This window comes from Delphinus delphis, chromosome 2 (assembly GCF_949987515.2).
Source record: "Delphinus delphis chromosome 2, mDelDel1.2, whole genome shotgun sequence".
In the NCBI taxonomy this organism is placed as follows: Eukaryota; Metazoa; Chordata; class Mammalia; order Artiodactyla; family Delphinidae; genus Delphinus; species Delphinus delphis.
In genome coordinates this window covers 157,707,856-157,720,620 of record NC_082684.1, presented here as the reverse complement: position 1 = coordinate 157,720,620, position 12,765 = coordinate 157,707,856, and the positions used below count along the sequence as shown (strand labels likewise).

Sequence of the window (12,765 nt, the reverse complement as noted above, 5' to 3'; positions counted from 1 at the left end):
CGTTCTACAAGGAGGTGGCCCAACCTGCGCCAGGATCTGGTACCTTCTTCGGCCCAGGGTTCTGCTCACTCTTCTGTGTTTCTGACAAGTCCAGAGGAGGCAGATGAGGCTGGGAGGGTAGGGCAGTGCTGTGACTGGGAGGCCCTGGTCCTCGCTCCAGTGCTGCCATGAAGGTGATGGGTGACCTTGGAGGACGAGCTGACCTCTGTGGACCTGAGTCTTGTCATCCATAGACTGAAGGTTTCCACTTGATTCTTTCTCCTCTTCTCTTTCCTTTCTCTCTCTCTCAAGTGGTGGAGAGAAGGCAGCCTGGTTACACGCTTTGGCTGAAGGAAGCACTTGAACATGGACTTCAGCATCGCTTTCCACCCAGCCTCTCTCTCCACACCGGTGGCGGCTCCCAAGACAACGCAGAGAAACGAGCGCTCCAAAGAATACAGGTCGAAAACCACAATTACACAATCCTTGTGAACTACGGATCGGGTGCCAGAGTTTGAGAAAGGCTTGATGTTAGATGTGGAATTGAAACCGGACTTTAAGAAGCACGGCCTGGGTCCGGATGGACTGGTAGTGTGCTGGGCGCATCACGTACTAACCGAACAAGGCGCAGAGTCAGGAATGAATAAGGACTGTCTCTGTGGTGGACGGAGGAAGGCAGCCTGACTGAAGCACAATATGGACCATTTTCTGCTTCATCTGCAGAGAGGGGCTGGATGCAGAAGGAAGGTCACAGGGGGTCCAGGGCCACCGCCCGTGTTGAGCTTCCTCAGGGAGAAAGGGGGTGTCACTGGCTCTGATTCCTCAGCAGAGGCTGCTGAGGACTCCACTTGCTTTATATAGATGAAGAGTTTTCAATTTAAGAAGTCCTTCTTTCTCCTGTCAGAGTAAGTGGACTACCAATGATCTACTAGGAACTGGTGAAAGCATAGTAAGTTGAGGGCTGTGTTGACACTGGGGTCTAAGAATTAGAAGCATCAGATGCCCCAGAAGAGGTGCTTTCTTTCCAACGGGAGCCTTTGACCTCCAGTGCGATGCCAGACTCCTCAGCATGCGAGGACTCCAGTGGCCCTGAGGGCACGTGGCATTCCTCTGAAGCAGAAGGGGAACGGATGGGACTGGCGGAAATGGGGCTGCAGAGGGAGGGAAAACTTGCAGCTGTAGTTCTTGCCCCCCGCCCTGATCCCTTCCTGCCCTCATCTCTGGGACTCCTACCACGAGGAAGCTATGGCTGATACCCTGACGAGTAGAAAAAAATTTCTGTTGTATTTCTTCTTATCCTGAAGAATCAGGTTTTCAAACAAAAGCAAAGGATAAAGTCCCAGTTGGTCCTTGGTTTCCCTGATAAACCTATAATGACGGTATTTAGCGAAGACCATTTTCAGGGTCTGAGCTTCAGGGTGCGGGATGCTATAGTCAGCTAAACGCGCAGCTCCCGAGAAGCTCAAGTATGACTTTTTTCCTAAGATGGATTTACAAAAAATGGAAACCATTTACGAAGAAATCCTGACTTCCTAGGCACGATGAAGCGGTAAACTCAGGCAGGGAAATGAAAGATAACTGTCACTTTTTTCAGTAACAAGTATTAGTTAAAAAGAAAAGGAAATCTGCACCCTCCATATGCTATTGAAAGCGCTAACTTCCTTTCCTGTGTGTGTGTGTCGGCACGTGTGTGCATGTATAAAGGAACCTGGATGTTGGCAACCTTCTGCAAGCCGAAGTAGCTCTGTGGTTTTCACAGTTGGGCCTTGTTTGCTTTAATGGCAAAATGGGAATAGCTACAAAGATCTAGCTTTCCTCTCAGTGAGTTTTCCCGCTCTTCCAGTGAAAATTTTTATTCCTAGGATCCCCATTTTAAGATCGCTAAACAGCTTTGTCAACATTTTAAACAAACTTAATTATCTTGAAATCACTGAACTTTTTCATCAATGTTTGATGAATTTCCTGGTGGGCTTTTCCTAAGTATTCACGGGCAGTTAAGTATCTCACCAGTTTTTTCAATCCACAAGAATGCCAACTGCTTAGATAAACCTACCATGTTCACAGTATTCTGCTAAATGCTTTAGGGGAACTAAAAAAAAAAGAAAAGAAAGAAAAGAAAAGATAAGGTGTTTGGCTTCTAAAGAAAAAGTATGTTTTCCTTTAGGATAACCAATGAATGAATGAGGGGAAATACTTCATCTACCACGTGCTGCACAGGTGGGGGTGCTGCCGTCAATAACAGTAGCAGAACTGAAAGTGGATTCATACCAGTGACCACTGCCAGCTCCCCTTCCGTGGTATAAATGAGAAGGGGTTGATATTAAATACAAGTGGGGACTTTTTTAGGTTCAGGGACTAGAAACTTCATTTTTTAAAACCCCCCTAATTGTAAGTCTGTGCTAACACACCGGTGTACAATCTGTCAAAGTCACACCTGGATTCGGGGCGGCCTGAATTAATTAACAACTTTTCAATGTGTTAGTGCTAACATATGGCATTTAATTACGGCCTCCGAATCCACGGGTCTCTCTACTTTGAATTTCAAAATGATTTCTTCATCTTCTAGTACATCAGCAAGTGACTGCACGGGAACACCCTGGATTCCTCTCTCCAAAGGCCTCGCCCTCCCCAGGATGACAACGTCGGGTCATCCTGACTCTTGTGAGCTCGGAACTTGAAGCACAGCCACGGGGGGTTTCAGAGGCCTCGAGGAAAGAGATTGGCGGTGTGTGGGCGGGCGTTTAAATGGCATTTCTGGATTCGAGGCTCTAAGGACCCTGACAAGCTGTGAGGTTGGAGGTTAAAGCTCTGATACTCTGCCTACAGAGTCAAAAATAATCCTTCAAGTCAGAAGTGCGACCTCACAGTGAACACTGGCTCCAGCTCCCGAGACTCCAAAAACAGAACCAAAGGCAACCACCACGACTCCCTTGTCACCCTCTGCTGGACCGACTTCAGATCCAGCAACTGCGTTTCACTTTCGATCTCGCACGGCTGGTTGCCTTTTCTGCATAGTGATGGAAGGTTAAAAGCAGGAAAACAGGCCCTCCAATGGGAGAGAGAATGATAAAGAGTGACTACGTGTGTGTGAGTGTGGCTGGTCCCTGAAGTAATCCAGGCCTCCTCCAATGCCCTTCCTGTACCATCCACTCAACTAGGTGTAAGGGAAAAATCACCAAAAAAGGTGGGTGCTGTTGAAATCTGGGTATATACTCAGTGTGTTCTTCTCAAAGTCCCTGGCATCGTATTGCCAATCCAGAGGAGGATCCGTTGTTTGGATACCTGGCGCAGTAGAAGCATAAGAAATGGAAGATGCTAGGAGTTTACATAAATGTGCTGGAGACTGCAGCTGAAATCAGAGCCATTGGAAGGGCAGGTTCTAGGAAGCTGTGGAGATTCCAGAAGCCCGTTCGGTTAAGAGAGTAAAGTGCAGGGCAGATACAGCAGACTAACATTTCTGGGCTTTGTCAGAATCCCTGCATGGACAAAAGCTTAAAAGAGTGATTGCTTTTCCGGAATTCGTTTGTCCATCACTAATGAATCTGTGATGAGCCTTGCTCAGCAAATACGAAGTTCGGGAAATCTGAACACAATGATAATGAAGAGAGTAACTGTTTCACTGTGATGAGCCCTTTGTGTCATCCATAAATGTCAGCAAACTCAAAAAAAAGTGCAATTAGAGCTCGTTATACTTCTTTCACAACCACAGGAGCTATTTCGAGCATCTGAGCCAAAGAAATCTTGGTGCTCTCTGAGCTGCAGAAACTATGCTTACCTGTTAAAAATGTCATGTGAAATCAGAAAAGGCTTGCAGCTTTTATCCCTGGCTTTGGGAAATGATACCTTTCTCCTGATTCTTCCAAGGACAACCCTGAAGTCTGCTCATGGCTATGCAAGGTGGGGGTCCCTCTGAGCCTCTGTGAAGAAGAGCTCTTTCAAAGCAGCTTTTGGTCCATTTACACTATTTGACTTTTTCTTTTTACTGGAAATTCAGAAAATGAAGGTAGATCTGCAAGCAAAGGGACAACTGGCCCAGCAAGAAGGTTTGGGGGTTTTCCTTCAGGTGCACAGATCTAAGCTTTGGCAGGAAGAGCCCAAGGCTGGAAGGGCTGGCCTCTGCTCTCAGGATACATCAAAACAACTACCTCAACTGGCTGGAGCTAGGCCACCGATGTAGCAGACTGCACGCACGCTACGTGCCGGGTGTTACGCCAAGCTCTGTGGGTGTTAACTGCATGATGACTCTGTAAGGCGGGCCTTACAGGAAGAGCACAGACTAGGCTTCCCGAGCCCCTCTTACAGCGGGAGAGATGGAGGCTGGGTGAGGTTAGTAGAGAACTTGCTCAAGGTCACAGCCAATAAGTGCAGGGTCCGGGTCAAGTCCGGGCTCCTCAAAATAGATTTCACCTGCTACCCTGGGGCGCTTCCTGAAAAATGGCATTTTTAGGATTTGCTCATCTTAGTAAAACAGAGCCCAATCCTGCTTGGCTTTTGAGATCGTGCAACATGGGGTGTGCCCACGGCAGTCTGATTCTGTTGCTGTGGTTTTAGATCCAAAGCAAACACTACCCTCAGTGCCCACAGGAGACAGAGGACAGCAAGGGCAGCCGACCATTTTGAGCCCTCCCGGCAGCCACCCTGTGGACAGTCAGGGTTCGCACCTGCACAGGAGAAAATGCAGAAGAAGAAGCCCTTTCTCGGTTCAACTCTTTGGGTATTTTAAGTCAGACATTTCCAACTCGGTTCTCTCTTCTGTCACGTTTTTATCACTATGGCCTAAGGTTGAGACGAACCCCCTCCTGCAGACTTTGATCCCATGGCCCGTGTCCTGACACGGTTTGGAGAATTATGGGGCCAAAGGACAGAGAGCATCTCCTGGTGGCTGGATGTGCCAGAATGACCTTCACTGATGGAATTCATCCCACAAATACTAGATCCATCCCGCCTCTCTCCCAGGAGGAAGAGAACAGATCGTAACACACACTCCTGGAACAAATCGGCACGAGGAGATGGCCTTCTGCCTGGGCAGACACACTCGGCGAAGGCCCCTAAAGGCCAGGGAACACTGACCAACATCTTACAGATGTCACAAACATCTTCTATGAGTCTTAAAAAAAAGCTCATCTATGAGAGGCAATTAGCATTAATCCCATTTTATGAATGAGGAGATTAAAGTCTGGTCTTCAAGTGATTATTAGATACTGAAACCAGTGACAACGAATGTGAGTTCCAGCAGGTAAGGGACAGTGTCTTTTGTGTCCTTTTCTTCTTTTAAAAATTCACTGCTGCAGTCCCAGCCTCTGGCAACATGCCTGGTACATAGTAAGTAATCGATGAATAACTGTCAAGTCAAGGAGTGAGGTGACTGGACCAAGATCCCACAACAAAGCAGGGGTGGATTTTAGACCCTCTGACATTCAACGCCACGCCTGCGATAAAGTACTGGAGGAAAAAGGGAGTTAGACTTGCAGAGAAGTGTGTGGCTGGTGAGGAGACGGTGGGGAAAGCACCAACATCTATTCTCCGACAGACACCACCGTACGATGTGGAATTTCTTTCGAAACTGTCTAGTGTATGGGGCCGGAAAATGGGATGCACTACAATTAGCAAAAGAAAATACCTCGTGGAGAGATGCAGAGCCCCGTCATAATTTACATTGGCAGACAATGCAGATCTCTAAGTGTACGGCTTCTGCTCCATGACTAATTAATGAGGTGCAGAGCTGCCCGGAGGAAGGCGGCCATGCTGACCATGTCAGTCTTGTGGGGCAGGAGAGGGCTGAGGTCTAGGAAGGTAGACGATTCCTTTAACATACAATGCAGCCAGTCCAAAGAACAAAACAGGGACAGAAGGTTTGCAGAGGTGGGAGCAAAAACTTCAGAGAGAAATGGGGTTAGCAACCCTTTGGTGTCTTGGAGAGGCAAGTCCCAATTATTTCACCGACCTCATCAAATGCATATTTTTGTTTTGTTTTGTTTTTGCACTGACTGTATGTTTATTTAATCAGCCGACGGAATTCTCAATGAATGTGGATGCAAATGCATGGATACAACCTAGAGAAAAGTGCAGTGAGACAGTCGCAAAGCCAGAGGACCAAAGGGAGGGGGGAAAAAAGACAGCCTCATTCTTGGTGGGCGATGCCCTTCTCACTCACCTTCTCTGCATAGTATAAGGTCACCCCTCCCCATCGGGTGCCCAAGCTGCTGTCAGAGGAGGTAAACAACAGCCACAGGGTGGCCACACAGAGCAAGCCCCAAACAGGGACACAGAAAGCCGTTCCTTGTAGCATCTTCACAGGTCTTTACCCCAGAGACACAGGAGGCAGGAGGGCGAGGTACCCACCGCGATGGAGGTTTCCGGGAGCACATCTCTCTGCCTTCCCCAGAGAAACAGCAACGGGGCCAGCTCTTCCCGCCCCCCACCTCACGTCTTCACTTAAAGGAACAGACATTAAAGGAAGACAGTCAGTCACCACCTACCGTTTGATTTTTCACTATCTGCAGGTTTCATCTGAATGGGATGATGCATCTAAAAATAGAAAAGTGAGAAAGTAAGGCAGATTGAACAAACAGTCTCAGAAATCCCACGCTATTCAACACGACTACTGACATTGTTATAAGGGCACGTAAATAATAACGAGACCTCTCACAGTTAAAACGAGCTACCTTAAAATGCAAGCATGTGTTTGATGTTCAGCAACAGGGTACTCTTAAGTCCCGGGGCGCTGTGACATGGTATCTTAACACGTGGGCTTTGCAGTCAGACTCAAGTTCAAAACCTGGTCCTGCCATTCACTATGGTTTCTGCCTGGATCTTACAGGTAATTCTGGTTCTGCCATTCATTACAACTACGTGACCTCCGGCAAGCGTCTTAACTCCTCTGAGCTGCAGTCTCCTCATCTGCGAGCTGGAGGTGACCCCTGCATAGTAGGGCCGTGAGAATTGCCTGAGAAAATGCATGTGACGTGCTTAATGAATGGGGCATAGAAAAAAAAAAGTTACTGTTATCTTGTATTATTACAAATTTAAACACAGATGATCTGTTTTTCTTCTGGCCGTCTATGTCTGCTGCATGGCTGTTTTTTGAGTTCTGAGTAATCTGAAGGTCGACCAGTTGATTGATTTGAGGTGCCATTATCCCATTTTTATTAAACACGAAGTGTGAAACAGGAAATGCAGAGGCACGGAAAGAATGGAAGGAAGGAGAAAGGGGGGGAGGAGGAAAAGCGGGAGTGAGGGGCTTATGATCACATTCAGTACATACGTAGGAGGAGGAAGCGCCTGAGACAAAGGGGAACCAAGATCCTGCATCGTGGCAGAATAAGATGCTCTACGGTTCTTTAAACGATGCCAATCACATCACTGTGCGTGATCTGAAGATCTGCAGAGCACAGAAAGCTGCCACCATTTCCAATTAAAATAAATTCCTCAAATGACTTTCATGGGTTCTCTTGCTTCATATTTCATCCTACCCCAAGGAACGTCGCAGCCACAGGGTAGATGGAATCAGTGGCTGTGCAAATGCTTTTATTATAATGGGCCCTATTCTCTCTGAACCTTTAATTTCCCCAGTGGACTTCCCTTACTTGCCAGCCACAGCTCTGGGCTTTATCTAATTGAAATGAAAGGGGATTGGTACCGGGCTCTGGCACTGAAATGATGGGAAATGATTATCAGGCGGTCGAGACCACGTGCACCTAATGGCTGCCAGGGTCTTCAAAACACAAGAGGAAGAGGTAAGAGGGAGCGGTATCAGGGGACAAGAGGCTAAATAATTCAGAGCTGCTTCGTTTATTCTCAACGGCAAGATGCTCTTATGCACAGAACACAGGCCTGGAGTTGTGGGGTCTACTTGTATTCTCACCCCACTCATTAACATGCTCAATTTGTAGAGAAGAGACTAGCATGAGAATGGAATGCTTAGGAGTCAGTAAGTCGACCTGCCTTTTAAGAAAAGGTGCTGTGGGAGCCCAGGGGAGCAGATACCTCATTCTGCCTGGTGAGGGAGGTGGGGGGATTTTGGCAAAGGGCCTACCTGCTTCGAGTCCTAAAGGCTGGTTGGACTTGCCAGCAGAGGAAGGGGGTGGCCCTTGAAACGAATGGACAACCCCACACAAGGACACCGTGGTGAGAAAGCCCTCAGTCCTCCTGGAGGGAGTCCACAGTGTGAGGGCGGAAGGCACGAGAAGGGGCTGCCAGGGCGGCCAGCATCCAGGCCTTAGAGGATCCCACGTGCTAAGGAGCTGAAATTTCCTCTAAAAGTCAACGATCAGGCATAGAATATTTAAGGAGCAAGGCAACGAGATCCCATCTGCGTCCTTGAAAAGTTATTTTTGGCTGCAGTGTGGAGGATGGATGGTAGAAGAGAGACACAGGAGGCAGGGAGAACAGTTAAGAGGCTACTGCAACAGCCCACGTACAGCAGGGAAGGTCTAAACCTCAGAGGTTACTGGCTGGTTGTAGGGATGAGGGGGCAGCGGGACCCCAGGCCTGGACAACTGAATGTGTAGTGGGATCACTGCCTATTCATTTCACTTTTGTGTCCTATATATAACGTTGTGTCCTGTATATAACTGCCTAAATCGGGAAAACACGAGAGAGCAGTTCGGGGAGGGGGTGTAGAGACTGATGGGCACAGGTCAGGACACGCTGCATTTGGGGTGAAGTTGGAAATGTGGGTTTTGAGCTGTTGCGACAGCTCTGGGAGGTGGCGGAAGCCCCAGGCGTGGCTGAAACTGTCCAGAGAGGGAAATGCAGAGTGAAGAGAGACAAGAGCCAGGGGCAGAACCGTGGAGAACAACCAGGAAGGGGAGTCTAAGGGGGACAGAGCAAAGGGCCATCCAGAGAGGCAGGAGCAGAAGAGCTGGCCCCACTGGAGCCATGCAGCGAGTTTCAAGAACAAGGCGATGGTCAGAGCAAGTGCTCTTAGACGCTACGATGAAAACGCCCCAGTATCCTTCCGGGTTTGGCAATACAAAAATTTTTTTTTTTTTAAGGGTATTTATCAACACAGTTTCTATTGGGTGGTAGGGGCCAAAATGCCAGCTTGTAGGCAGCGGGAGAGTAACAGGAAAGGGAACAGCTGATATGAGAAATGCAGACAACTATTTCAAGAAGATTAGCTCTAAGTGGGGAAGACAGGAGGCTCGGTGGAGGATGGGGGAGGAGGATGGGGCCGGGGTCTCTCCTTTCCAGATAGGAAAGACTTGTAACAGGTCAATGAGCTGAAAAGACTCCAATGAGATTCAAAGGTTCAAGGGATAGGAGACAAGAGATAAGTGTCCCAACATTATGTATAGGACACAAAAATGAAGAGAAGGACTCTTGCCCTTGGGAAGATGCCGACCCAACATGGTCGCTGATAGGCACATATGTAAAAGGGAAAAGATGGTGACCAGCATCAGAAAAGCAGCACAGAGAGAGTGCCGTGAGCATTCAGATCCATCTGTGACGCGTACGGAGGTCTGGAGGAGGAAATCTGGGAGCTGTAAGGACAGAATCATTCGACTCTAAAGCTGCAAAGGGCCCTGGGAATCATTTCATCCAATGCTCTCAATGTACAGGTCTGAAGGGAATGAGTGACTTCACTAAGGACACACAGATGGTTAATGACAGAGTTGGGATCAGAAATCTAAGCTCCCTACTCTTAATCCAGTGCCGATTCCCCCAAACCACACTGCTTCCCCCCAAAATGCCCAACACGGGATTTGGACTTATGAGCCTATGATGAAGAACTGCAGGCTTCACTCACTGCAGGCACCAGACAGACACTCAGTTGAAGGCGCCAGCAGTATCCCCTTGGGTGAAAGTAATCTTCCTCTGCCCTCGCATCACGCTTTATCTCTGGAGCTTTAAGACGGGTATTAAACGGAGGCTTGACTCTGGGTTTTCCTGCCGCTGCTGAGAGAATTAGCTTTGATTCTGACCTAAGACTACCCAGGCTCAGGAATGTAGCAGTGGTAGCTACAGCCACTGCAGACTTGAACTTGGTTTCGGTCTTTCTGGGGCTCTGAAGGGAAAAAAAGTCAACCTCACAGAGATCTGGATTGTCAGACCAAGGTGAATTCTGAATGCTGGTCACCCTACTCCAGCGATGTTCTGAAGACAATTTAGATAACATATGTAAAGCGCCGTGACCTTCTTGGAGAGAGGTATTCAATCAGGACTGTATTAAGAATGGCTCATTACCACGAACAGTTCATCTGAGTTACAAATTCCTGATCAGACACAGGACATAAATGTCAAGGAAGACAAAAAAAAACGCATGGTTTGGAGGAGTCGTTCTCATAATGTGTGTCGCTTCTTCAAAGTCTCATGATTCCAAGAACTTTGGGAGATTTGTTGAGCGGAGTAGGGAAGTTATTGTAAAGGAAGGGGTATTCCAGTTGAAACGTTCAAATTATAATACAGGGATTCTTTCCCTGTAACAGGAAATGATGTCAAAGATTTGACCCAGTAGGATGCTAAGACCACTCCCGCATTCGCTTATTTCTGCTTTGACCAGATGATCTGTTACATGGTGGGAATGATGGGTGAAAAAGAGTTCTGGTCATGGTGGAGTATGTAACGCAAGGATGAGACAGACAGACCAGCCGTTTCTCACATGCAGTGTGGGAACTCAGAAGAGACACACCCCACACAGTCAAAGGAACGGCAAGAAGGCATCTCAGCTGAAACCATGGTCAAGTTAGATCTTGAAGGGCGCTAACCAGGACTTGAGTGAAGGGCATTTCAGGGAAGGAACAACAAATTTGAAGGAACAGAGTAAGAGACACTAAGTCATGTTGTTCCTGAAGAATGATGATGGGACATTCTAACCAACAGAGGAAGCAATCGATGTCGCCAGAGATCACTCACCAAACACAACGTAAATGAAGCATGACAAGACCAACAGTGACGGATACATTCCTGGATCGGAGAAGTTCAAGTACAGGGAAATCAATGCACATCTCAGCCCTGAATCAGAACTGCCCTGGATTGGCAGCCAGAGGCTCATGGCCTTCCTCAAGGACTGAAGGTGACCCCTATGGTGTCAAGAACTGAAGCCTGACAACAGTACTTCTGTCATGATGGGGAACTGGCGCCTCCAATCCCAGAGCTGGAGGGGCCGGAGGTCAGAGGTCTGCATCGTGCTCTGCACTGGATGGGGGTGGGGGGCGATGGCAGCAACAGGAGGAAGGGCCCGAGAACTTGGCCATCACCCTTCTAATCTCCTAATGTCCAACCAGATGCAAGGGACCCTCAAGGTTGAGGGTTGGGGCTGGATCCCTCCTCCTTGTGTCTATGGCGAGTGAGCACATCCTCTTCAAGAACTCTCCCGAGGAGTCTCCTAAGAGGCATGTTATTTTTTAAATTCATTTTTATTGGAGTATAGTTGATTTACAATGTTGTGTTAGTTTCAGGCGTAAAGTGAATCAGTTATACATATACGTATATCCGCTCTTTTTCAGATTATTTTCCCATATAGGTCATTACAGAGTACTGAGTAGAGTTCCCTATACAGTAGGTCCTTATTAGTGATCTATTTTATATATAGTAAGTGTATATATGTCAATCCCAATCTCCCAATTTATCCCTCCCCCCGCTTTCCCCCTTGGTAACCATAAGTTTGTCTTCTACATCTGTAACTGTTTTGTAGGTAAGTTAATTTGTACTTTTTTTTTTTAGATTCCACATATAAGTGATATCACATGATATTTGTCTTTCTCTGACTTACTTCACTCAGTATGACAATCTCTAGGCCCATCCATGTCACTGCAAATGGCAGTATTTCATTCTTTTTTATGGCTGAGTAATATTCCGTTGTTTATATGTTAAGAGGCATGTTAATTATACTGAGGCTGCATTATTAATGCAGTTAATTATACTGATACTGTTTAACTCCAGCCATCACCAATGGATGAGTTAACCACCTTTAACGTGAGACTCCATCATCACACTGGATCAGCTGCGTCTGAAAAAACCTTCACTGGTCTGTATTGTCATGATTTGTCTACTTGGTCAGAGGAGTCTAGGCATTTTGTAACCTCCGGCCTGTGACACTGACAGGGTAGCTTCCCTGAGGGCTGGAGAAACAGCAGCAGTGAGTCTAAGACTTGAGTTCAACTCAGCTGCCCTTGGAGCGAACTTTGACCACAACAGGGCTCTGGTTGTCTCACACCAGGCTCCCCTGTGGCAGAGGGCCTGTCCCAGGGAGGCAAAATCAAGTGTTTTGGAAACAGATCCTGGTTCCTGGCAGTACCTTTGACTTAACAGAGTTCATCAAGTTTACGTTTCAATGAAGAAAGCCTTCCAAACCCATTTCCTTGAAGATTTCTTTGTACGTGAATTTCTTCTGCATTTTATTACAGAACAATGACATCTTGCCTCATGTTCAACAGTAGGGTACTGGGTAACTTGTTGGTTTCCATTTAGCCCTACTTATTTAAAGGCAAGTGAAATCTATCAAATAGATAAACAACAAGGATTTACTGTATAGCACAGGGAACTATATTCAATATTTTGCAATAAATTATAATGGAAAAGAATAAAAAAGGAATATAAATACATACATATATATGTATAACCAAATCACTTTGCTATACACCTGAAACTAACGTAATATTGTAAATCAACTACACTTCAGTTAAACAAACAAAAAGCAAAGGAAATCTAATGAAAGGGGGGATTGCAAGAGCTCCCTCCCTCCCTCTGGGGCGGGTACTGGAGTCAAGTAGCTTCCGGAGAAATCGCTGGTTTACTTCCCCTTACATCTGTATTCAGTTTCGATCACATGCTTAGGGCACT

At 47.0% G+C, this 12,765-nt stretch overlaps 1 protein-coding gene across 4 annotated transcripts in view; it reads right to left on the bottom strand.

Annotated features, from left to right (window-relative positions):
* Positions 1–12,765, bottom strand: part of CELF2 (CUGBP Elav-like family member 2) — an 829,766-nt gene that overhangs the window by 76,426 nt on the left and 740,575 nt on the right. For all 4 annotated transcript variants that reach the window (XM_060006033.1, XM_060006031.1, XM_060006029.1 and 1 more), the window contains one exon: positions 6,459–6,507. In XM_060006033.1, coding sequence (XP_059862016.1) covers positions 6,459–6,507 — 49 coding nt within the window. The remainder of the gene's footprint in view (positions 1–6,458; positions 6,508–12,765) is intronic.